General features: G+C 43.2%; 1 protein-coding gene across 4 annotated transcripts in view; it reads right to left on the bottom strand.

The window, feature by feature from the left end:
• Positions 1-27231, bottom strand: part of MYO1D (myosin ID) — a 158739-nt gene that overhangs the window by 58517 nt on the left and 72991 nt on the right. For 3 of the 4 annotated variants that reach the window (XM_040536443.1, XM_040536444.1, XM_040536445.1), the window contains exons 17-20: positions 16370-16593; positions 15060-15204; positions 14349-14453; positions 4018-4131 (exon numbers count right to left, since the gene is read on the bottom strand). In XM_040536443.1, the coding sequence (XP_040392377.1) occupies positions 4018-4131; positions 14349-14453; positions 15060-15204; positions 16370-16593 (588 nt within the window). Of the gene's footprint in view, positions 1-4017; positions 4132-13257; positions 13496-14348; positions 14454-15059; positions 15205-16369; positions 16594-27231 lie in introns of those variants that run through there. The other variant, XM_040536446.1, reaches the window with a different exon arrangement.

The raw sequence follows: 27231 nt of genomic DNA, 5'->3' as shown, positions 1-27231 counted from the left end.
GGTTTAGTAGGCACCATGTATTATTTCCAAGAAACCTGTTACAGCTCCGGATGTCTACCACATACCACACAGCAGCGTCGTCCCTGAAAAGCATGCCACAGCCAGCATGCAGAAGTGTGGCGTGTGCCCTATTTTCTGGATGAAACACTACACAAGTTGAGAGTCGCTCACATTTTGCTGGCTTATTATTGCAGCACAACAGACAACAGTTATTGCTGATATTCTAGGCACTGAGCAGAGACCTCCTGCTACCAGTTGCACATACCCAACACAGGTGGAGTTTATTCTCTACCATTCACAGTATTTTAAGGTTACGAAATACTTTCAAAACAAGCTACTCTTCATGCACACACGTTAACAGTTGCCTGGGTTTACGGTGTCCCTTAAAATTAACTTGCATGCTTAGATAACATCCTGGGAGCACAATATCACCACTGGGACTACTGCCATCAAGGTTTTAAATGTGTACCGAGTACGAAAGATGAACAAGTTGAAATCTCTGAATTTGAAAAGCCTATTTAAACATTAATTATTTAAAAGAACTGTGTTAGAAGTCCATGAGCCCTTCAAAATGTTCCTATTTTGCCCCTCCTCACAAGACTATCTGAACAAATAAAAATAATACAAAAGAAATAATTTTAGAGAAGGTGCTTATCTCAGTATTTACAAGCACTAATATTAGCCCTGCTTGCAGATCAGAAAAAAATTCTCAGCAGCCACAGAATTTCCTTTATTATATTCTCCACTGTACTGGGAAAGGCAGTCGTAAGATCCTTTCTGCTGCTCAGTCATCTTCTAATTCCTTATTGACGTTATCTGTTTCTTTTTTTCTCCAGGTAAGAATAAAAAGATAATTGTACAGTGGTACTTCTGAAGCAACTGCCAGAACAGCTGCACACAAAAAATCCCCCAAAGTAGCAGCTCAATCCAGTGAAACAGTCAGGGTTGAAAGGAAAGTTATTGCTTTGTAATCATTTGCACGAAATTACAGATTTCTTACACAGGGTATGAAATAAGAATGCAGAACCTGAAATCCAAGCAGGCATACATTAAGGGCTATGCTTAAACCATTTACAAGTAAACATAGCTAAAGGAGATGGGAAACTATAGCGCGATTCCTTCAGCCGAAAACAAGTTTATGGTAGGAACAGACATCAGCTGACTGTCTCCGATGAGATTTCCATGGAAACACCATCCCTCAGGATGTTGCCTTGTTGATAGGGTGCTTCAGAAATGCTGATGGCAAGCTGCACAGCTAACAGGCAGATGAATTTCAGCTGGGTTCACCCTTACATGTTAGAAGGGCAATCCATCTTCCCCAGCAAGCGTGCACCTTTCTGGTGGGACATACCTGATAATCCAATAAACACCAAGACCAGTGTATTTATTACCCTTTGGCTTCTCAGAAATATTCGTATCAGTTCAAACAACTGTTCTTTCTATGAAAGGGAACAAATATCTGCATCACGGACGGCCACTTACAGCACCTCCCTGCGCACTGCCACAGGGCTCCCACGCAAGCAGAGATTGGGCGTGCAGAAAAACAAGGGAGCACACACGAGGCAGCAGGCAACGCATATGCAAATCACTCAGTAACACAACACAAAACACAACCAGAAAAGGGAAAAGCTATTGGATTACAGCACTGATCATTAGCAGGAGTTTAGCTCGAAAAATCCTAGTGAAAAAAACGTGTGTTTCACATACTATATAGAAACCAAATACATTTCCAAACTCTCTTCTTCCTGCTGCTCAGAAAGGAGTCAGCAGCAAATCAATAGGATCAGTGGACGTGCCCTGTCACCACGATGCCACCCCTATCCCTGTGCCCACAGATTTTCTTGTGTTCCCAAGGACCACAGTGGAGTGGAAGCAGGTGAGAGGACCTTTGGCCAGCAGAGCAGAAATACATCACTACGGCATTTACCAAAGATTGTTTTCATCAGACAAACTTCCAGGCTGGAATAAGACTGGCACCTGTGTGAGTCACTGAGGGGTTTTTTGGACCCACTCCTCCCATAGGAAGTAACCCAGGAGCTCTTGGTGATTGCTCAGGTAAAGGAAACTGCAGTCAAGAAGCCTAGGGGTAGGCTGGAAAAGGGAATAATTGCAGATCTACAAATAAAGCTGATTCCTATCTATAGAAATTCAAATATTGTCACAAGAGACCTATATGCACAGAACATTTAAGTGCTTTGCTGCTCCAGGAGATGCACAGGCAGCCCATGCTACAGCCAAGTCACCACTCACCCTGTGTGAATGGATCCTCCATTTCAGACATACATGTCTTGTGAAAAAACAGTAATTACTAACATTTCTAAGTAACAGACTTCCTATAGGCAACCTCCAAATTTCATCCACATTGCTAGGAAGACAATGAGCTCCATCCCAGCCAGATCCAGGACAATGGTTTGTTAAGTGTCTGGCTCCTTTTGCAGTGCATTTGTGTTCCAGCTTCTTTGGAGTTAGGAACAGGAAGCTGACGTTTCCAAACAGACTGTACTTCATCCTTTATTTATTTTTTAATGCATTAAGGATCTCAGAGGAAAATGTTCAGGCTACCAGTAGCAACAGAAAAGATCTTCCCAGAGTGACCTGGTCTTACTCTGTTACTTGAACGTACAGCTCCACCTTTAAACCCATCTGCATTACAGACATACAGGGAAAGCAGGGATTTTTCTATAGCGGAGATAAATACAGCTTTACCTACAATTACTCATGTAGCAAGTGAATTGCACTAGCCTATTTTGTATAAGGTAACAGCTTAGAAAACTAACAGTGAGAAACTGCGACAGACAAAATTCTACCTTGTCTACCTTAGCTCACCTTGATTCTTTGAAAAAAAAATCCACCCACCTTGAAAGAGCAGTCTGCTGTAGATTTTAACAAGTCTGTTTGCACAAGCAAAAGTTAGTCATTTAGCATTGTCTGCTGACAATTTCATTTTGTACAATTAAGAGATAACGTCAGTAGAACAGAACATCAACTTAGGAAAATGACCTGCAGCTGCTAAATACATGGCAGTAATATCTTTTCAAAACAAGAGACACTGTCATGGTCACACTGCTTTGCTAAAACAGATTCTCTTGTTAGGGGAAATAAGTAAGGCAGGCGAGCAGTTACTCCACATACTGCAGTGGGCAATCAGTGTGCAGCTTTGGTGGGTAACCACCAAGGACGTTAGAAGAGGTCCAATAAAACCAACATTAAGGATGCAACCTGAGCTAATCATTCCATCCACATTTGCAGATTAGGTTTTGCTGTTACCCTAATCCCTTCTTTAGTCTTTCAGCAACGTGGGGCCTGCGGATTTATTATTTCTTCAAATGCAAACGTCCTAACAAATTTGCTTACGACATTTGCAAGCAACCCAGCCAGGTTCTGTAGGTTTAAGATAATCACAGTGGTGTTACCTTAGGCTGAGGAAAACAAACAAGCAGTTGAATCCACACTCCAGGATGCTGAAGAGCTAAAAATGAGCTTTTCTCCCATCCCCCTTCCTATCAGTGATAATCTGCTTCTTTGTGACTGGCAGCTAAACTCTGCTACCCCGAAGGCCAGATACCTCACTACAATTCTGAATTTAGCTTTGATAAGATTTACATTAAACATGAACAAATATATATATATATAAAAAAATCAAACAACACAAAGGATCAAACAAACCCCAAGAGACAGAGAAATTGTGTCTTAAGCCACTGTGAAATGCTAGCCCTCTTATGGGGCCAAGATCTTGCAGCACACAGCAAATAAATAACAAAATAGAAGAACAAACAGAAGAAAGTGCAATAAGCAGTTTGGTTTTTAGCTTTTATTTTATGCATCAAAATTAAAAGCTAACATGAGCCATCAGTGCTGTAGATAATTGTACTTAAGTGCTTTAAAGCTATTAAATACATAAAAAACGTAAACCAAAGTCTTCTTCCATTCTGTAGATCAGAAAACGGAGCTAAACAGTAGATGCACTGCCCATGACTAAGACAGCCTCAGATGAGCTTCTCCAGGCCTTGTACTTACATTATAGAGGGGGATGGTCTTCATCACTTTGTACTGCTTCATAGGGTCCATCTTATAAAGGTGTCGATCAGTAATGAAGATTGCTCGGTCCTCCACCTTACTAAAGCGATTGACCTGTAAAGCAGCAATTTTCAGTCACAGTGATCAATGCAAAAAGATGCAGAATAAAAAGTCTGCAGCAGTAGACATGCAAAACTCACATAGATCTTCAACAGGTTTACTTGAAGGAGTGAAAAGGGAAGGTCGACCCCATAATCATATTTTATAAATAGAGAAATGGGCATTCTCAGAGAAGCAACATTCCTAGAGTCATCCAGCAGGACTGGGACAACCATGGCCTAAACCAAGGACAGATGCTTTCCACTAGCAATTTTTAACCTATGTCCCTGTCCACTGAGCAGACCCCAAAGCCAGGCAGACAGCTTTTGTTCCTACATTATGTATGGGCCTTTGTCCCCTCAAAAGAACAATGCCGAACACGTCCCCTACAGAGCTAAAAGGGTGTCACCAGGGTGTGTGCCAGTCCAGACCTGACGCATTTGAAAGTAGATGCCTTGGCCCATCCTAAATCTGAGCACGTCCCATTTCCCTCTTTTAAAACATTTGTGCTCTCAGTGTAGCCAAGCAACTAGCCCAAGAAGTGGGAAACCTGGACGAGCATCCTTCCCCTGCCTATTAGTGATGTGTTAGCCCAGTAAGGGCACACTCCTCCAGTTCTGCTGAAGTTGTGCTGCTCTGCAAAAGGAACTGAAGACTGAATAGAGAAGGAGGAGCCTGGGAGAGCCAGGTCTGCATGCAGGGACCTGGTGCAACCACCTGGTGGAAGAAAGGCAAAGGTAGTTCTTGGCAAGCACAAGACCCAAGCTGCAATGCCTGCAGGCTGCAAAGGGTATTGAACACAAGGCACTGATGTCTAAGTATCACCGGTGAGTTCAAGACCCTCAAAAGAACTTCTTTAAATTGGGCTTGCTGCCCAGCTATGCTCTCTGCTGCTGTTCTGGGAACACAGAGAGCAAAGCTACAGCCAGCAGCAAACTTCTAATGCAGACAGGAAAGCATGCAGAGGCACGTGTACCTCTAAGGTTAACTGACCACTGAGGAAGATTGCTGCTGTTGTTAAATGCTTATACTGTTCTAATGTTGTTTTGAACTGGACTCTGGTCTCCTGATTCACTCCTACAAGATAAACGAGGAAAATCAGACTGTACTTCAAACAACTTCAGTGCTGGCCTCCAGAAAGAGACAAACTTATTTTCATCTTTACATGGCTGTACTCTCTGACAAAGGTAGGGTACGGAGGAGATGGAACTAGACTTCTCAGAGAAGTATGGCAAAAGGACTAGAGGCAACGGGCAGAAGGTGCAGCAGCAGAAAGTCCTATGGGACATATGAGAAAAAGTCTCACTGGAAGGGTGGCAGCTCTGGTGCAGGGCTCACAGAGGCTGTGCCATCTTCTTTCTTGGGGCTTTACGAAGCTCAGGTGACAAAGAGCCTAAGCAACCTCAGCTACTTGAAGCTAGCCCTGCTCTGAGCATGAGGTTGGACCACAGACTCCAGAGGTCCCTTCCCACCTCGATCATTCTATGATCTCATCAGCCCGTACGCTACCAAGAACATAGATTTCACAGTATCTGAAGTATTCTGACAGTTTCAAGTAGTTCAGCAAATGCATCTTAGTGTTGCCATTGGGAAGCATTAATATCACCACTGGGCTCCACAGCTGTAAATTTAAGACCAATTATAGATACAGCTATAATTCAGTGAAGAACCATCAATTGCCCGCTGAGGCAAACTGCTGTATTACCACCTGTAATCTCATCATCAGTCAACAGCATCAGAGATTATTTATACATGTGTCCCAACCCCCATGCAATAATCTTAGGCATAGTCAAGAAGATGGCTCACTTCAGTTTGTACTCAAAATACTATCCACCTGGGATACTGCTTGCATAACCAGACACTCAGAAGAAAGGGGCAATAAAAGCCAACACTAGCAGCTCCACTGACAGTGCACGGGGAAAAGAAGCTCTGTCTTATAGTATTTTTATATTTTAGTTCACGTGGATCGACCCTAAAGCTTTTTTTTTTTATATACCAATTATATTCAACATTTCTGATAAAGTAAAAAAATAACTATGGGAAGACAGAAATGCATGAGCTCGCAGCTGTTCTGGAAGAACCAAGTGCAGTTGAAAACAGTCAAGTACACAGCCCCATGTCCCAGTATTTTGTTCCAGTTCACACATCCTGTTTCTACATAAGAGTAAAAAGAAAAAAAAAGATTATTTAAGCATCAGCTAATGATGCAAAGTAATAGACACAGCCGAGCACCAAGAAATGTAATTATATCATTTCTCTTAATTCTAGATATTCTGATGTTCTGAATTCATGTATATTGTAGGCTATCAATCAGGTCTCCAGCAACAGCTTCCTGATAAATTAAATCATCAAAAATGCTGTCAAATGCCACATAAGCCATAAGCACCTCTGGAAAATTATTGTAAAGATGTGCAACTGTTTATTAAGAATGCACTCATTCAAAGGCTACAAGATACTAGATGTTGTACCTTCACAACATCTGATCTGGAGAAAATACAGGAAGACTGACACTAGTCAACTACTGTTACATATCTCGTGCAGTTGATGTGATTTTTTACAGAAACAGAAGTAGGAAGATCACATTCCCACAGGAAGGAAAATTATATTCTCTCCAGAGCAGTGTTTTATACCCTTGGATCATAGCTTTAGTCACATCTCCTTTCTATACACAGATCATTTAAATCCCTCCCATCCTCCTGCAGCTCATCACAAATATTATTCTAGGCTGCTGGTGATGTTAGGCTCTAGCAAGCAGGGTTTTCAGAGAGGAAACACGTGTTTCTCTAACATTACAATTAATTCGTCAAGCAAATACTACACAAAAGGAGAATATTTGATGCAATCTAGACTTTCACACTCCCAAGAGGCTAGGTACTAAACAGTCACCAAGTAAAGTCTTTGCAGAAGCAAGTGAGAAAGTAGGGCAGAAAGTAGAAAATAGTTTTCACCAAGGTAAAACCAGAGTTATCGGTGTATCGCAGTCACAGAGGTATTTATTAATCAACTGAGAAGTGTAAACAAGGGTGAGACGTGACGAGGCAGATGAACATAAATACGATTTTCCTAGGTGAAATCAGGAGACAACTGGAGACCTTAAATATGCTCCACCAACAGGCAGCAGAGTGGCAAAGTTCAGAGCAGATAAAAGCAAAAAATGCAAATCAGAGAGCTACATGACAGCTTTAAATTAACCACACCAACTCGGAAAAAGTAACTGAAGAAAAAAGTAACTGATTTTAGACAGCTTTGGATAGGTCTTGGCACAAACATGTGAGGCAGCTGAAAACAAGGAAGGAGTTCGCATGCAGTAAAGACAAGCATGGGGAATAATGTCCTGGTTGCCAGGCTCTTACTTGTGATAATGGTGACACGCTGGGGTGGAGAAGGCAAAGGAGAATATAATGGTTCAGAGAAGGTAAAGAAAATAGGTAAAAGCCTGGAAAGTCTCACAAGCAGAGATATTAAATAACTGGAATTATGTTAGGAAGCAACGGATGGGAGAAAAAAAATACAATGAAACTCTGAATGGCATGGAGAAAGAAGGTTAGGAGCGTGTGGTGCTGCTTGCGGGGTTCTTTGAGCAGAGCAACGCAGCCTCCTCCAGCCGTGCTTGGGATGTGCAGCTCATTGGACACCACTCTCCATGGCTTGGGAAGCCAAGGCTTCCCTAGAATCGTAGAATAATGAAAATTCAATGTTTGCAATGGAAGACACCTCCAAGATCATCTGATCCAGCCACCCCCTACCACCAATGTCACCCACTAAACTTCTGGGAAAGAAGCACTCACACAAGCCCTGAGAATTGGCAACAGATTTCTTTATTGCCGGGACATCCTGCAGGTAAGCCTGCGCGATGTCCGTGGTGTTTGGCGGCTCCAAGCTAATGCTTGGCATGGAGCCTGAGCGACGACAGGTAGGGAGCCGGCCGGGCACTCCTGCGACGCTGTCGGTGCTCTCGGATGGCAGAGAGCAGAGACATGCCGCGGGAGTCCCAGGTCTGTTCTGGCGCAGGTGGATCCACTTCCATTTCTTCCTCCACATCTTCTCGTGGATTCAGCTCCATGGGCTCCACGGTGCTTGGAAGAAGGATAAGCCAGTCCTTGCCTGGGACTGCCCAAATGGGATGCCTTCCATTTGGAATGTTTTCAGGCCAGGGTGCCGAACCAGGGGGGTTGACCAGTTCCACCCCTAGGACCCATGCCACTCTCGGCTTGATTTTCACGCACGGGTTCGATGCTGCCGTCTGTTTTACGGCTGTGCCTGGGTCCCACGCTGTGTTGCCGACTATGGGCATGCCTCTGCTCTGTGCGGCTCTCTGCCTGAAGCTCCTGCCTCGGCACCACTCCACCGTTGCGCCTCTGGTAAGGCCCGGGCCCCCTGTTGCTGGGTGGATGAGGGGGCGGCCTGTTCCCCGCGTTGTTGTGGTACCAGTGGTACCGCTTAAATGTGTCTATGGGCTGTGCGCCAGAGGTCTCTCGAGCACTGGTGTCTCTCGTGCTGCCGGTGCTATACCTCCGCCCATGACACTTCTCCATGTTAGCTGCCCTCCTTCTTGGTAATTCTTCGGATGGCATAGCTGTCCTCGCACACCAAGGAGGGCCGCTTCTCGCCTTGCTGCTCCTAGTCTCCTTCCTGCCGCGTACGCTGGCTATCGGAGGACCTAGTCGCTGAGCGAGCGGTGGCCAGCTACAGGGGGGCCTGTTTTATAGGGCCCGCAGCAAAGGCGGGGCAGGGGTGGCCATTGTGACCTCAGCAAGCCTCTGCGATGGAGTGGCCCATGTGTGCCCAAAGGCGGCTGTGTTGGGACTGGCCTGGAAGATGCCCTCACGTGGAAGAAGGAGGAGGGTTGGGGGGGCTGAGGGCCCCTTTCCTGGGGCTGGCTCCCCCGGGCCATTTGGCTTGCAAGAGAGAAAGGCTGCCCCTTAACCACAGGGACCGTCCTGCACCTCCCATCCTGTGCCCTGGCTTTATTTTTAACACTGTTTTTTAGGCAATTTCACTCTATTCTTTACAGAAAAGAACAGAAGCAAGGTGCATCTTCAGCCCTAATTCCATGTGCGCTTTGCGCTCTGAGTGAAGAATTTCTTCCTCACATCAGATCTGATATGAATCTCCCCTCCATTTGTTCAGAGCCATTATTCCTTGTTCCCTGGCTACACTCCCTGATGGAGTCCCTCTCCAGCTTTCTTTTAGGCCACTTTTATGGGTTAGGTTAGGTGGCAAAACTGCAGGACCGTGTAAATTGCAGCCTGATAAGACCCTGTTCCACATGACGTTTTCCAGCTCAGGCTCTAGCCTCTCATCAGTGTAACAAAGAATCACAGAAACATTAAGGTTGGAAAACACCTCCAAGACCATCTGGTCCAGCCACCCCCTACCACTAATGTCACCCACTAAACCATGTCCCCAAGCACCACGTCCAACCTTTCCTTGAATGGCGACTCCACCACTTCCCTGGGCAACCCGTCCCAATGCCTGACTACTCTTTCTGAGAAGAAATGTCTCTGCCCTTAAAGCACGTTCCGATTCTGCAAGACAATATAACATTACAGCAGTTTTACCAGAGTGTTTCAGACTCTTCCTTGTGTCTACCCACTGCTTGTAGCGTTCACACTGAACAATAAGTTCAGCTGAACAGTTAAAGAGACACACCAAAGGGGACGAACAGCAGCTTATCTCACATGAGAAGCAAATTCTCGCTGCTGAGGAATTCATGTCCTTTTCGGCTCTTTCCAAGCAATTGTTTTGCTTCACGTGCCTCATGCATCTATGGCATATTTATGTAAATAATACACGCTGTGTTTTTAGAAGTAACCTGTCACATTGGGAAGCATGCACAGAAGAGATTCAGAGAAATGCCAGCACAATTGCAAATGCCACTATTCTTTTGATTTTGTAGGAGTAGAGACAGGCCTTATGTTCTCAGATACTGATTATACCCTCTCAGAGAACAGCCCTTCCTCGCATTGTGTTCTCTGCACCTTCTGGGCTTTTTTTATTTATATCTTTGTTGATCCCTATGTGAATCAGTCCTAATTTAGCTTCCTGCCTAGCTTATAGAGAAAAATAAAGGTCCAACCCTCAGCCAATAGCAGAAAAACCTTCAGATGAGCTTTCCAGGTCTCTGCCGCTACAGGGTGAGAGGCACCAGGCTTTGGAGATGGTCCTCTCGAGGGAGCATGGTGCCACAAATGACAAGGGAGAAAAATGGGAAAAAAAGCCTTATTCTAAAAAAGGAGAAATTGTTGTTTCCTAGGTGATAAAACAAAATCTGGTGGTGTGCATGAAATATGCATTTGGTTTCCCAAGGCAAAAATCTTGAAAATTTCCTCTGAAAAATAAAGAGCATCATAATGCTCAGTAAAGATGTATTTTTCCACAGGCAGAAATGACCTGCTTCTACCTATACCTACTGCGAGAAAGCAAACACATGCACATCCCATCAGCGAGACGTCAATGTCTCTTCACAGGCATTCTATAAAAAGAACCAGAAAACCTTCGGTCCAAACAGATTCGCTTGCTGTTATTCATCTCAAGCTGTTGAAATTAAGACCCCATACACTCAAGCTAAAGAAAACTTTAACAGCAGTTATCAATACTTCAAGAGCAGCTCCCTGGCTGTTGCAAGTTGCTATTACTTTCTTGACTTCACTAGAGCAACGTCAATCAGCTAACAAAAAATCTGCTTCAAAGAAGTTAACGGTTAGCAAATATCTTACAATCCACAGCAGATATGTTCTATATGTAAACTTTTTTACATACATGAACTCCAGACTTGTGTCTGTTCAATTTGCCCAGTACTTATCCTCTTAATGTCATTTCTTTTCAAAGAAAGAAGTGTATTAGACTGCAATTATCCGAAAAATTTAAGGATCAGACACTTAATATTGCTGTTGAAAGACAAGAACTGCTTTACGCATGGTGGAAGGAAGGTACGGCACCTTATTCAAAGGCGTAAAGGAAGTCTGATGTGGCTCCAGAAATAAAACATTTATCTCAACTCAAAGTGCTCTCTCGTTACAGTAACACCTTTCTGCCTGACACAAGGACCAGCAGAAACAGCACATTTTGCTCAAGAATCCCCAAATAGGCTGAATCATGAAAATATACCACCAATGAACTTGAGTAACCCTGTTCTGTGGACTGACACTTTGTTGAATAGCATTATTCAAGCAAAGCAATGAAATCACCTGATAAGTAATTACATTTTCATTTCTGTAACACATTTTTCAGTCCCCTGCTAAAGCTTGTAAGAGCCAAGTTTCAGCTGAGAAACAAACAGTAACAGTCAATTTGCAAATCCACAACAAACCAGGTTTAGCATAAGAAATTTGACAAACTTCACTGCAGTGAAAATAGCTCCCTTTCAAATGTTCAGACCAATACAATCAATCCAGCTTGTACGTGCTAACATCAAATGCCACACTTGTGCAAGTAACGTGGTATTACATGGGCAATTTAAAAGAGGATAAAACTAACAAGAAGAAATTTCATGTTTTTATTTTTTTTTTATTTTTTATTTTTAAAAAGAAATTCCCCCTGCCCAATAGCACTGACTACAGTACTTTTTGGGTAAAGAAGCCGAATGCTATTTTTGACAAAAAACACCTTAGTTTTAAAAAGACAGCTCAAAATGTAAATTCTTTTATGTGACACAGTGAAAGACAGGCTAACGCTGTTTTCAGGGAAAAGACTGTGTTCGTCTAGTCAAAGAATGAAGTTGCTTACAGGCTTTACAGCAATTTTCACTCTTGCTTAGTCTGCAACTCTGAGGTTCAGATTTAATTTCGACTCTGTAAAGAAGTGCATTGGTTGAAAAGTAAAATGATAAATCTTGAAATGTCAAATCTTTGTCTTGTTAGCTTTCAAAGTTCACGATTGTTTGTTTCTCTCCTTTGTTCACTTCAAGCTTGCTTGGACATTTCTTGTCCATATATGAGGGAAGACAAGCAGTTCACTCAAAAAGTTATTACATCCAAGCATGGATTTGAAAGGGGTCATTTGCTTTTGAGTTTAAACACAGAGATGTACTGAAATTGCCAGGCTTACATACGTCATTAAAGATCCCAGATGCGGGCTTGTCCTCAACAGTAATGCTGGAGTGATTTTATCCGTTTGTTTGGGAAGAGGTGCTTCCTACTAGTTTCTTCAAGGCCAACATTTCACTACATTTAGCTGTTTTTTCTAAGACAGATCTTTAAGGATGAAGACCAGAAAAGCATTAATGACTTTGAAGACTCAGGCACAGCTGGGTTTGGAGGAACAGCCATTCCCACATGCCAGCCAGCTGCCATCCTCTGCTGGCACCTGCAGGTCCGTCTGTCCTACCTGAGCTATACGTAGCCTCCTGCCATGCTTGTGTGTGTTTCCACTGCTGATGACTTCAAAAGCCAGGCAAAGATGTCCCTAACTAACCAGGCAAAGGAAGGATGAAGCCTGACCTCTCTGATATACGAGAGTGACCAACGGTTTAACCTTTAAAAGGATCAAAAAAGTTGCAAGATAATTTAAAAGCCTCAAGACCACAAGTCTATAACATCGCAGTCTCTGTGGTATTTCCCTATTTCAACTGAGCTACTTTCTTTAAAGCACCCATGTTAAGCTAAAGCTTTCTTCACCTCTGCAAGCACTGAAATTTCAGGTAGAAACCTACTTTATGATGGGCAACATCTTCTCTGTCTCCAGACTGCTTTTATTATTATCAATAAAGTGGTAGGACACCAATGCAACAAACCCCAGCAGAAAATGCATTTTTCCAACACGGTAAACGCAGTAAAAGGAAATATAGAAACAAGGCCTGTTTGCATTCTAAAAGATTTCTTCATGCACCATAAACAAAAAGGAACTGCTCAGATGCTTGCCTAAAGGTAAGAGTTCTGTGCTTGCAATTACTGAACAGAATAAGGTATGGATTTGTGTTTCAAAAATCTGCTTTTACCTATTCCTGTGCAGGATATTGTCCTTTAAAGCTGAATCAGGAGCAAGTGAGAGAAACAGAAGGATTTAAAAGATTAAAAGTTGCGTAACAGTGAGCAATATATGTATACCCACTGTGGGAGTTTAATATTATACACACACCAAATAATTCCCCTCACCGTCTCTCCATTCTTATTCAAAATGACAACTCGTACAGTCACTTCGTTAAGAACTGAATATTGTATTTTTACAATTATTCCAGTTTAGCTAGAAACAGCAATAATTTGGTTCTAGTTTATTAAATGAATTACAATAGGAATTCCTTTGTTTTCAGCCTAGGGTGAAAAAAGCCAGGGTGAAATTCTTCTGTATTTCTTTATCTGTCACACAGATTCCAGACAAACTGCTGCCAAGATTGTAAAGATGAGGTTCAGATTCAGACCCACCCAATCCTCCTTTAATCCTAACAACATAAACCAATATTCACTCAAACCACTCATTTAATCAGCAAACCACACTCTTAAAGCGAACACGTTAAAAGCAATGGACTACTCCACTGAAATAGTTTTAGCAATAAGAGATTTCTATTTTTATATACAGAAGTCACTTACTGTTGTATAAATAATATAAATCACTACCACTTGCAAAGAAGTTTTGTTATAAAGTGAGATTTCTCACTGCAAAATTAATTTTGTGTTAGTGTTAAATATAATATTTGCAGAATCATAAAGATCACACACATGCTCTACTTCTGGGAAGTGAAGACCAACTACAATAGCACATTTTTGGAAATAAAAAGCGTATACAAATATAAAGCTCCTGAAAAACACTTGAATATCAGTAGCCCCGCCACTGAATGTTTTTGTCTTTGTAAAAGTCAAAGTATCTTATCCTGACAGACATTTAAAAACAGCATAATATAGATCATTCTAAACTACCCATAAAAAAATTATGCAAGCACATTATTCTAATTAGTTTTTAAAACCTTTCAATCAATTTAAGGAAAAGAAAAACAACCAACTTTCTGCTATGAAAAAAGTCAGACCCAAGCCAGCTACACAGAATTTATTCATTCCTCTGAAATGAAGAGGCCAGAGAAGCCCCTCAGAAAAAGCATCCTTTGGTGCAATAGGTTCAGAATTATGTATCCATCAAAAATCACTGATACTATTCCTTAAAATAGGACTGCTTTCAACTGCCACCTGTTGAAATATCTCCAGCATTACCTCTCCTCACCCTTTGCTTCACAAAATTTCAGCTGCAAGAATTTTCCCCACCCAGCTCACGTGTCTGCAGACCACGCACACGCTTGTTACCTTGCGGACATGACACGAGAAGAGGACGTTCATGTACTTGTCTTTCCGTTTCAGCTCAGTGGCAACAGGGATGAAGGAGCCCGTGGTCTGAGGGTCATCTGGTCTCTGAAAGAGCAAACAGGCACACAATTCTTCTTGCTTACTAAAGAAAGTAATTGCATTACGTCATGCCAGGCCTGGCAGAACCACAGCTGCACCACCGAGTCTGAAGGCTTCGGCCAGTCCCTGCCTCACTGAAGAGCAGCAGAGCATCTGGAGTTTTATGTGCTTTCTGAGAAAACCTTAACAAAACAAAATGCTTGAAGGAAGGATGGAGTAAAAGAAGCATTGCAACTTGCCTAGATAGAATTTCTTTGTTCCTTTTCATTTAATGCTATTTGTTAACATCCCATTTTATCCAGAATTTCTGCTTTATACTTCTTTCTTTCCTAGGCTTGGGCATTTGAAGTGTCAGCTAATGGCACTACTCAGTATCATTTAATGTTGTTTGGGATGCTCACTCAAACTAGGCTTTGTATTCAGAAAATTTAACTTGTAGTACAGTAGAAATCAAAGACCATCTGAAACCCACAGAGAAAACGTGAAAGTACTCTCCCTTCCAATACCCACTTTTTCAAATTTCATATCACAATTCTACCCTTTTAGTGTTCTGAGCCACAGCCGTTGCAGCAGTCCCCTTCTATTTGCATCGGTTACTTCATTTGGACTCACCAGTGCGATGTAATTCCCCTCCCATGCTCTTTGTAGCCCAAGATCAGCTCTGTGACCCTTCAACACTTCCATGGCAGCAACCTTTGCCCTCAGTTGAGGTAGGTCTTTTGGTGGGATGCTCCGGATGAGTTCACCTGCTCTCCACCTGCCACAGAAAGCCTGAGTCAGGTCCACAGTCTGTACCGTGCACTACGAGCACTAATTTTGTCAGGTCAGCAAACAAGGACAAGCTTAGACTACAAATAGCAAGGAAAAAAAAGAAGTCCTTCCATTGCATCCCTTCATACAATACTTAGGTTTCCAGCTTTAGATGACATAGCACCTTTGATTCCTGACAACTTTTGCTGGTACACTTTCCCCTCCCTCCCTCTAGTGCCCAGAAGTAAACTACCAGCACATCTGTTTGCAATAAAGTTTTTGCAAGCCATTTTTTGGGCTTGTTTACAACATCATTCTCCTTTAATAACTGAATTTGGCCCTATCATTGAAACCTAACCAACTGTAATATGAAACAGGACAGGACAGGACAGACCAGCAATTACTCTACACCATATTCCAGCCTTCAACAACACCAGTTCCCTAGGACTATGGCTGTGAAAAGTCTTTAGTAACTAAAATTTTGTGGTTATAATAACTGAGCTTATTCAGAAAGCAGGATGCCTACCCAGATAGGTTGTGGATGGTTTTCAAGAGACATCTGAGAAAAAAAAAAAGCTGACCCGATCTGGTGCTGGTGGTAACACTGCATCAAGCAGATCGCTCAACTAGAGATCTCTAGATGTCCCATTCAACCAACATTTCTCTTGTTCACTGACTTTCAGAAGTTATCATTTTTCAAACTGGAATTGTAACTGCTTTATACCCCTCTTGTCTACAATACCAGAGTTGCCAGAGGAAAAAGGTTTTAGATATCAGAAGGTTGTAATAAATGTATAAAACACCTTTTCTGCATATGGTGAATAGTGAAGCACTGCTTAATCTATTGCAGAAAAAATGACTTCTTATAGAAGTCTTGATGGAGTCTAGAAGATTCCTTTTCTCTTTCCCCCAGCCTAACACCAGCTGCTCTTTTCTTTCAAAACTGATCAGAAAGGCCAAGAGAGGGGCTGAGGAAGAAAATACAATGTCCATCCTGAGTAAATCTCTGAAACAGGATAATTATTTGCATGGTCAAGAGTACCAGAAGCCACTAATACCTTCATCTTTGATTCCCAGTTCATGTTCTCTATTCATTTTTCCAACTTTTATGGAACAAGTAGTAATTGTTCAGTCCTCTGGGTTAGACTGAAAACAAAAAGTTTTATTTGTACCTATGGTAAATCATCTGGAGTGCCTCTTCAAATCGGTGCAGCACTTTTGGTGGAGTGGGCCATTGCACATGCTTGCCATAATCCTTCATTGACCTCACATTGCGAAAGCGTTGGGCAACTTCATGGATGTAGGCCTTCACTTTGTAGCGGCGGTAATACTTGAGTATCGTCAGGGCAGCCTTTGTCCTCTTATAGCGAAGACGAGCCAAAGTGCCCCTCCAAACCTAAGAGTCAGTGGAGAAGACAGTTTTAGCAATAAAAAGGAAACATTTCTCTCTTTACTCTTCTATACTGCTAAAATCCATAAATACCTAAAATCACGGATTTTAAAGAAAGGGACTCTTCTATGCCAATAGGATCCAATTAGAAAAACATCACCAAACAGACACTGTGCTTACCTGCCTACTTAGAAACAATTCTAACTCTGTTTAAACGCTAGAATGGGAAAGATTGCTTTGAAAATAGTTTGGGAGACCAGCCGTGTACTGAAAAGCAAGCAATTCTCCAACATAAGTAACATCCTCCAAAGCTCACTTCCAAAGTCGCTGCCATGTTCGCCCCCAAACGTGGAGCCCAGGTCTGCCAGCACTACTGCAAGCATTGCCCTGGCCTGGAGAGCACTGCAAGCAGAAAACGTGCCACGGTCTGGACTTCTCCTTGGACCCACCAGGTAGAGGCACACTGTGAGGTGGGTGCCATGATCGTACCTTGCTACCGACTCCTAGCCCGCTCGGCTCAAAGACCCCACTTGCCCTGCCCAACAAAGCCCAGCCAGGCAGGGCAGGCTGTGTTGATTTTACCCTGTAACCAGAGAAATGCGTATTCACCCAAGTGCTGCCAAGGTCACGTGCATATCCCTGAGGAATTCATGAACAGCTGTACTTTGCTTCTAATATAATACACCAAGATGAAGGTTGTATTTTTGTTTCCTTGTAGAATTAAACTGGAAGGATAATGAGCCTCCCGCGTACGAAGAGTGCTTCACTACTCGCTATGGGCCCTGCTGGAGAGTTTATTTCTCTCTTGAGAAACATCCCATAGCACCATTGATGCATATCAAGCCTTCTATTTACAGAAGAATTAATTAATTACCTGAGGCAATTTCCAACATGATATTCTCTTTATGAAGCTGATGTCAAAGGTTCTCTTAACAGCTTTACTGATAATCCTGAAATTTAGCTGAGAAAAAACACATGCAGCAAGAGGTAAAACAGATGGGGGGGGGGGCGGCTCTTCTCTGTATGCTCACAATTCAAAGAGGAACTAGAAACTTCGGGGTCCAAACCCTCAAAAGCAGAGGACTCTTATTCCAACCTCTTTCAGAGCAACCCCTCCTCATTCTGCTCTGGCCTCACTGCCCTTGCATAGGATCTGTCTTCACAACAGGTACAATAGATCCTCATGGCTCTGGCAGAGCCTGGAAAGCTGATTTAGCACCCACTCCCTCACTGGTGCATTTGATGCTCTCTGAAGCACATTTGTGTTCCAGCACATGAAAACTGAGTCAAGACCCTACATAACACTGCCCAAACATCCGATGGTAACACTGAGACATTCCATCCCTTGCATTTTAGTGTGTCAAACCAACTGCAAGTGTGCAACCTTCAACACTGGAAAGAACTGGACTGAAGGAAATGAAGCATGCAACGAACAGAACAAGTCAACACATATAAGGTGACCCAAGGCACCATGCTCCTTATCAGACCCCAGACACCAGCCGGTGCCAGGAGCCACTCCCCTAAGGAAGATGTGGGCATCATTTCAGCGCTCGAGGCGAAGAGCTGGGAAGGCGATGCATGACACGGGAGAGCAAAAGGAGAGGTAAGAGCAGGAAGCACAAAAATCAGTCCCTGTAACAACAGCAAAAAAAAACCAGCACAATGTTTTATTGACCAGCCAAATAAATCTGGCAGTAAGACAAAGAGCAAGTTCAACAATGAACAGTGTGGACTGGTACTGAAAATCTCAACACTGAGTGCATATAGGAGAGTGGCAAAACAGTACCTAATATTTTCCTTATTTATGCTTTGAAATCATTAGACAGAGTGAGGGAAAGCAGCATCCTCTGCATAAAATACGTTGTTCTTAGTAGTCCCTTTTAGCGTACAATTAAAATTGCAGTTTTTGTTCTACACAGCTTGAATATCACAAACAAGAACATTACTATTTAAAAAGCAACAGAGATCCTGAGAAGCTCAGGGCTTCCTGGAGCCACAAGTTCAAACTGACTTGCGCAGGGCCTACATTTTACCCAAAACATCAAAGGCTGATTTAAACCTAGGATTTCCATGGCTGAGCGCATATAAGATTCAGAAACGGCATGAATTTGACGGAATCAGCAACTAGGATAAAATAACTGAGCAACCAAGGAGCATTAAAGTAATATTTCCTTTTTTTTTTTTTTTTGATTGATTGAGGCATTTAAGCATAGACTGAAGTGTCACAAAATGTTCCTGCAAAGTATATACAGACAGCAGACAAGATAAACTGGAAAAAACAACAACCACCAACTTCTTAATTTTTAAGTTCATAAGAATAGAAATGAGAAACAATGGGTTCTGGGTCACAGCTAATCAGCCTTCTGAACTTCATAAAGGATCACAAGAAAAGAACATACAAAGTAAATTTGCATAAGCTGGTAAGGACTTTGCAGAGTTCCACTTCTGTCATTTTTTCTCCAAAACATTTTGATTTGGTTTTAGATACAGAACAATGTCTTAATTTTGCTTCCTTGTGCTGAGGTAGGCATGCTCTTGAGGAAAGACTCTCTTGCTGTGGTTATTTTTTACACCAGCCAGACATCCGTGGAACAAAGGCACTGTAACAGATTGCCCCGATGTTGTATCAGCTGCATCGCTCCAGAAATTGGCTTCACAGCAAGAAGTGTCACAACTGCTACAAACACTAACCTTCCAAATCCAATTATCCAGCCGAGGCATGCCCCTTGGCTACACGTAAACAGTAAACTATTAATGAAAAGCATGTCCTCAAATCAAGTTGTCATAACTGGAAAACCTCACTCCTAGTAAGGACCTTCCTAATAGCCACAATGGCAGCCCCTCCCAAAAATAAGGAGAAAGCCAAAGATAGGAACAAACTTCTTCCAGGAAATGGGATACAGAATATATATATATGTATTTAATTAATTGTTTTTCTGGCTTGGCATTTTTCTTTTAACCACCGGGCTCATTTCTACTTAAGGCAGCCCATCAGTAATGCTGAAGTGCCAACACAAGCAGAGTGCCTCATGGCCTAAGTGGTCTCTTCCAGAAACACAGACCCTTCGAACCTACAAGCAAGCAGGCCATGGAAGCAAAGTCCTTGTTCAGCAGCCACTTTGTGTGCTCAGCATTGTGTAGTTGTGAGCAATGGGTCAAACCATGTGCAAATCCAACCAGGGTGCTGGAGTGCTTCCTGCTAGCACATACCCTCCTGAGGCTTGAATAACAACACACTGTACCATCTCAATTCTTTTCTCTCTTCCCTCCAGTTCATTACTCAAAAGCATTAAGCACTGTAAAATTAAAAAAAATAATAAATCAATTTTCCAGGGCTAAGTTTATCGTGCCATTTGATAGATATTATGCACAGATTCTCATGTTGCGAACGCTTCATTTCTGTTACATGCTGGAGGACAATGGTAAAGTCGTGGCCAAATATGTGGATCAAGGTGCCAACAACCCAACAGAAAGATCTGTGCAGCCAGGATTCAGCTTCTTTCTTTCCAGCCCTCTGTACCCAAGATATTGTCCAAGTCATGTTCATATGTACTACAGAAAGGATTCAAAAAAGGACATGCATCACCCTTCTGAAATTTCCAACCAGTGAGCAGCTCTCAGCTTGAACTTAAAGCTGCATACCAGGAAGCAGGTATTTTCAGCGCTCGTGTTTAGCAAATCTTGCAAGGATAGGGTAACCAAGTCTGAGAATCACAGTGTGCAGTATCACCGCTCCTACAGGCAAGAATAAAATGATACTTTGCCATCTTTCTGTGGCGTTAACTTCTTGTTAACCTGGCTTCCCATAAAAAGGAGACTAAAGATCACCCTGTCCCTGGCTGACCTCCTGGGATTGCCCTGCTGTCTTCTGACTCTCTAGCCAGCTTCAGCCAAATCTGACAGAGGAACAGGAGACCAAAAGTGGCAAGTCCATACATCTTTCAGGAAAAGTCAACAGCAGGGTAGAGGGAGCCTCAAATTAGAGTGACATTGTTGGAAATGCTTCAGAGCAAGCTCAAGAGCCATCTGCTTTGTCCAATCTCCAAATCCCAACCAACACACGCAAAGCTCCTAGCCAGGCACAACCACATGAGATTGCAAACCAAGCCAAACTGGTAGAGGATACGAGAAGGATCTGGCAGTATTTCAGGGGGCAGAGGATGGTGGAGATGTGTGAAGGACATGAGGGATGGAGTGGAGGATATGATGAGGAGAATGGGAGAGTACTGGCAGTGATCACAAGAAGAAAACTGTGATTGTCATCACGGTAGGTTGTCAGCAGTATGGGACAAACCCACAGGAAGCCAGGCTCACGGAAAAAGCTGATGACAGTTTTCAAAGTGAGAAACTGAAGAGCAGACCCAAAAGAAATCAATTTTGTTGTCAATTAGTGCAGTGCCTAGTGACCAAGCAAGAGCAATTGGGCAGGAAAGAGATTATCCTCTACAAGAAGAGGTGTCCAAGGAGACAAGGCAGAAGTTGGGTACAGGAAGAGGAATAACCAGCAGTCAGTGTTGGCTCCAAAATGGAAAAGAAAAGAGTATCTAAGCTCCCCCTCTCTACCCCTTCACCCATCCACTCCCCACCCTTCACTTCTCTTTCACTATCTCTGCCATCTACGCTTGTCCTCCTAAAGGCCAGGCAAAGGCAAATTAATAGGGAAAGTGAAATTATGACTATAGCCTAGGAGGTTGGAAAATAAAGTCTGAACAACACAAGAAATTCTGTCAGAATTCCTGAACATTAAAGGGTATTTATTTCTGTGGCTGCTTCCAGTGAAATGAATCACAGAATCATAGAATATCCCGAGTTGGAAGGGACCCACAAGGATCATCAAGTCCAACTTCTGGCACCACACAGGTCTACGCAAAAATTCAGACCATACGACTAAGAGCACAGTCCAAACACTTCTTAAACACCGACAGGCTTGGTGCCGTGACTACATCCCTGGGGAGCTTATTCCAGTGCGTGACAACCCTCTCGGGGAAGAACCTCTTCCTGATATCCAGCCTGAACCTCCCCTGCTGCAACTTGACACCATTCCCTTGGGTCCTATCACTGGCGACTAAAGAGAACAGATCGGCGCCTGCCCCTCCACTCCCCGTCGTGAGGAAGCTGTAGGCCGCAATGAGGTCTCCCCTCAGCCTCCTCTTTTCCAGGCTGAGCAGGCCAAGTGACCTCAGCTGCTCCTCATATGTCTTCCCCTCTAGGCCCTTCACCATCTTCGTAGCCCTTCTCTGGCCACTCTCCAACAGTTTCACATCCTTTTTGTACTGTGGTGCCCAGAACTGCACACAGTGCTCGAGGTGAGGCCGAACCAGCACAGAGCAGAGCAGGACAATCACTTTCCTCGATCGACTAGCGATGTTGTGCTTGATGCATCCCAGGATACGGTTGGTCCCCCTGGCTGCCAGGGCACACTGCTGGCTCATATGAAGCTTGCTATGAACCACAACCCCCAGATCCCTCTCTGCGGGGCTGCTCTCCAGCATCTCGTCACCCAGTCTGTACATATAGCCAGGGTTGCCCCGTCCCAAGCGTAAGACCCGGCACTTGCTCTTGCTAAACTTCACATTGCTGGTGATTGCCCAGCTCTCCTATCTGTCCAGATCTCTCTGAAAGGCCTTTCCACCCTTGAAAGAGTCAACAGCTCCTCCCAGTTCCTTGCTGCTGTCCTTTGCCACCGTCCCTTACACCCCTTCAGTTACAAGCAGGGAGGCAGAAGTGTTCAGCGGTCATGAAAAACACCAGACCAGGAAATCTTCCTGCACAGCCCTGGGTTCCTGGTGATCCCATCATCACCCTCCTCCCAGTGCTGCAGCTCCTTTGGTAGCTTTGGAAAGCAGGACTTGCACAAAAAGAAACTGAGCATTCATCCAAACCAAAAGTTGTATCTTATCTTATGGGAAGTGCTGAAGTCATTTCTGAAGTATGTTTAATTCACATGGTTTTGATTAAAATTTAATAAATTAAAATTAAAATGAATGAAAAAGGAGATCTGGACATACCTTTAAAAGCAGCTTATAAACTCCGTGCGTTTACACCAAAGTTTCTAAGATTAAATAAAGCTACTACAGATTAAGACCATCATCTTAGCAGAAAAAATGATGCATCAAACCAAGTATTATAGGTTCATCTGCAGATTGCAGACTGCTTCCAGGCTCAGAATTTTCCATTAAAAAAAAAAAAAGAAAACAATCAAATAGGCCATGCAGAGCACAGGGAAAACCATCAGACCAGACAGGGTGCGTCCAGAATGCTGAGAATGCCTCACTTATAGTTCTTCCATGGAAAAAAGGATAATCTAGATTTGACCTAGGCACTGCCATCTCTGCAAATATAGGAAAAAAAACACACAGCATGCAATCTAAACACACGAGCAACCAAATGAATGCCCAGAATTCAGAAACTAAACCAAGCTTGTCTAAATTAAACACTGGTGTTATATTTTGGAGCAGTGTTGCAACTAACTAAACCTTGGAAAACTATTTCATGCTTGCTGTAACACAGCACACCTCCTCCCACTGGGCCTCCTTCGCACTAGCCTGAACTGTTTCGTGATCAATATTTCATGCTGCCCTAGCACAAGCTGCCCTCCAGGCATCCAAACTGAAAAGAATAAAACAAAACCTAGCTAGAAATTCACACAGACACAAACCTTTCTGCACAGCTTTAAAGGATCTCAAACAGGAAAGGTTATTAAATATTTAAGTCAATAGTGCAGCACGGACCCTGCATGCAGTTCTGCCACAAGGTCCTCTGAGGCATGGCAGTTTGAATAAATGCTCAAATCAGAAGCAAGCTTTAATTATACTATTCCTGATTGCTTTTGAAAGGGGTCATCTCCTTGCAGAGCACAGATATGATGGAATGGCTAATATACACACCCAGCACCCACCGGGTACTTGCGCACACCACAATTTGTGATCTGCATTTTCACCATGCAAGTAAATTCAGATCCCATAGGAGGTTTGAGGCAAATGTTTTTAAATCAAAGCCTCCCCATTCTCATAGACCACATTACAGAGCATATAAACAGCAAGTGGGAAGAGCTGCTTAATTTACTAAATGCTATTTTCTCTTTTCACATGAGTCAGCTGAACAATGCTCATTCTATTGCTCTGCTTAATAGAAACAATATCCCACTAGGTAGAAAAGAGAGAAGGGTCACACTCAGATTAATTAGATTGTACTAACAAGACTGTGTCCAGCAATAAATATAAAAAATATCAAAGGAACAGTGTTATAAGCAAGTAGCACATGTGAGACATGCATACAGATGAAACGAGGAGCACTGACAGCAGGTTTGGGTTTCTTTTGCAGCTCAGCAATGCTGCTCAGCAATGACTCCAGCAAATGCCATGCTGCTGTGCCCACCTTCCTTCGAGGCCCAGCCTGAACCCCAGGCTGTAGTGGTTCTTCAGCCTGAAAGCTTCCAGAAGCCTCCTTGCCATTCTACTTGTAAGGGCTTGCTATGTCCACCTGGTGTCCTTTGCAGTGGTCCTGCCGTGGTGACAAAGCGCACCCTGTTACTCCTTACTTGTTGTGCTCTCCTGCCTCTGGTAGTGACCAGGAAAGGAAAATGTTGGGAGAGCAGAGATCTCTTCTAAGAACAAAGAGAACTGCCAAAGCTCCTGTGTTAGTGAAGCACAGAAGCTTGCAATCACCAGGAAAATGTTGCTGTCATTAGATGACAGCAGCAACCTTCTCTTGTCCCTTCAAGTTAGAGTTTTTCACACTGAAGATAGCAAAATACAGGTCATTTAATGACTTTTCATGATTTTTTGGGGGGTAAGAACTTCAAGAGCAGCCAAAAGCACAGAACCTCTGAACATGGAGAAGTTAAGTTAGAACGCCTTTCTGTGGGAAAAGATGACTGAGGGGATGTAACAGATGTGCACAGAACCACGAGACAAGCTATTCACTCATCCCATCAGTGCAGCAGTTAGTGGATATGAAGTGAAACTGTGAGATGCAAGGACCAGAAGAAAGCAAGACAGCTCTCCCCATGCGATGGTTAGCTGAGCTTGCCAAAGACAACTACAAAACCTAAAAGCTGGTGGCACTTGTTTGACATGTTCAGGGAAGAGAAATCCACTGTGTGTTATTAAATTCAAAGCAAACGCATCCAGCTTAGGTCATTCCAACTCCAAATGGCTGAAAGTAGTGGGAAAGCATTAAGGAGAGGTACAACAAACACTATAGCCCGGATACTGTCCTCCCGAGGCATCTGCTTGCAGTCCCTCTTGGAGACATGACTGTACTCCAGAGGGACTTTCACTCTGATGCCACACAGCAGCTGCTACAGTTTAAAACCCACATCTATTTAGTGAAGCGGCTGAGAATTATGCTCTGTCTATGTTTCTGAGGTTGTTACAGCACTGCTCTGTTAACAAGCCTTCCCAGAACAAAGAGCAGACACAGGAAAAATGGAGCCATACAGACCTAGAAAATTGGACTTACCTTTGTCTAAAGGACAGGAATGCCATTAAAACATGCTTCTCTGCTAGGGAGGACAGTATTAATCGTGGTGAAAAGAATAATTCCAGAAACACTTCAGTAAACAGCTCAATCACCATATGCTCATTTTGGCCCCAAAGTCCCATAACCAATGTGAATAGCTCACCACCTATCCCCATGAAAATGCGGTAAACTCCCTCAGACAGACCGTGATTTATACTGCAGTGTCCTATTAGGGAAGAAGATATACACAGAAGTTGTGCATCTTTACCTTATTATAGGCACAGTTCACATGATACCGGTATTTTTACTACTGTTAAATTAAGATATTTTCTAAGTTCAGTCTACTAAATGCTATTTGGGCTTGCTTGCACTTTAATCAAGTACTCCACACTGGCACTATTTTTACAGTTCAAACAAGGCTTAAAGACATGTTGAGGTGCAGATCAGCACCTTGTCAAAAATGAAAAGTTGAGGCACAACAGAAAATGACTCCCTTCCATGAAAACAATAAGGAAGCATCAGTGGCAATGGTTGCAGAATCTGGTCTTCCAAATTTGTGATATACATAAATGAGCATGAAAAAAAATAACAACAACAACAACAAAAAACCACGAAAGGGCAGGGTTAGAATGTGAAATACTCAATTTGCAAGATCGGGACCATAATATATTTGCTTAATAAACACAGGACTGCAGAGGTGTTTGCTCAAAGAAATTCATTCAAAAGGAAAGAAAAAGCCCCGTCTGAGTGAGACTGGTATTCCAGAGGGCCACAGAGAGCCAGCATCCCCCACCTCCTCTGATCCATCATTGCAATCAAGATCTTTCTTAAAGTCCTCCTGACACGGTAAAGTAAAACCCGAAAAAGCAGGCTGGAGGCAGCAGTCGGAAGCATTCACACCTAAGTGCAGACTGCAGCTGGCTTTGCAGCAGTCATTAGCAGTCATTTAGGAGAACATACAAGCAGCACTGCAAACAGCAGAAGACAAAGGTCAAGGGTTTACAGAATGGCGCAGCTACCTGCTCTGCAGCTGGGCGCTGTGCTTCTCATTAAGCTCACTGAAGCAGTTCGTGCACTCACCAATGTGTTCTCTGTGATGCTGGCAATACACTCAGGGAAGGCTTTTTATTTATTTATTATTTATTGATTTTACTCCCCCCCCCCCCATGCAGGGAAATTTGGAAGTTGTATGATGACCCTAGCAGCCATGAAGCTCAAGGTCTCAAAGCTTAGGCAGCTGCCCAATGATCCATATGTTGCTGGGCCGTATGTTTAAATACTGATGCACATACCCAATATCCTCTCTTCTTCTCCCTTGCTAAACAATAAATGGATATTTACATTTATTTAGATTAAAGCAGGTTTTTTTCACAGCATTTCCTGGGCAAGGAAAGAGATGGTAAGCAAGTATTCAGGTGCCCCATTGCACCTGCTGCTGACAGGGTAGGATCCTGTAACTCTTCCCCTCTCTGCTTTCCCCAGCAGGCATGCCCCTGACCTCATTTTTTGCCAGCACAGATGTTCATTTGAAGGACAGTGAGCTGGTTGTGGAGCTCAACAACTGTCAGAAAACAGTCCCATGACATTTTTTTTTTGTGTGTTTTTTTCTTGGGGGGGTGGTGGGGTTTTCTTTTTCACTTTGTTTTTGTATTGTTTTTTTGTTTTGCTTTGTTCTATTTTTTTTGAGTCTGAGATGCCTCCATGCATTTACTGGTTGCAGACAAGCGACGTAGTGCAAGGGAGGCGCAGAGCATGGGAGAAGTGGTCAGATCAGCCTGCTAAGAGATCAGCTTGGCCATACTGGCACATGGCACTGTCAGCACAGCAGAGACACCCAGTCCTTCATCTTGGTCCTTCACAGCACCCATGTGCTCCTCCTTTGGACGCAGATAGAGCATCTCCTTTCACAGCTTCTCCCTGCCAAAGCCTCTCTAGATCAAAGTCCCCAACCATGGCACAAATCCACAGGTATATACCTATTTCCACTTACATTCAAAACTTCACTCACACTTTCCCTCAAGATGGTAAATGCTGAGTCTGGATGGCAAATGCGCTACATCACCTTTTATTTGGGTCACTGCACAGAAGCCCTCATCAGATTACCCCTGCTGATCCACAATCTGACGTGAAAATGCCTTCTTTGTCAAGTGAAAGCTTCCCTTTGTGGTTAACGTTTCCTAG

Source organism: Cygnus olor, chromosome 25, assembly GCF_009769625.2.
Source record: "Cygnus olor isolate bCygOlo1 chromosome 25, bCygOlo1.pri.v2, whole genome shotgun sequence".
NCBI lineage: Eukaryota > Metazoa > Chordata > Aves > Anseriformes > Anatidae > Cygnus > Cygnus olor.
This window is presented reverse-complemented; position numbering and strand designations above follow the sequence as displayed.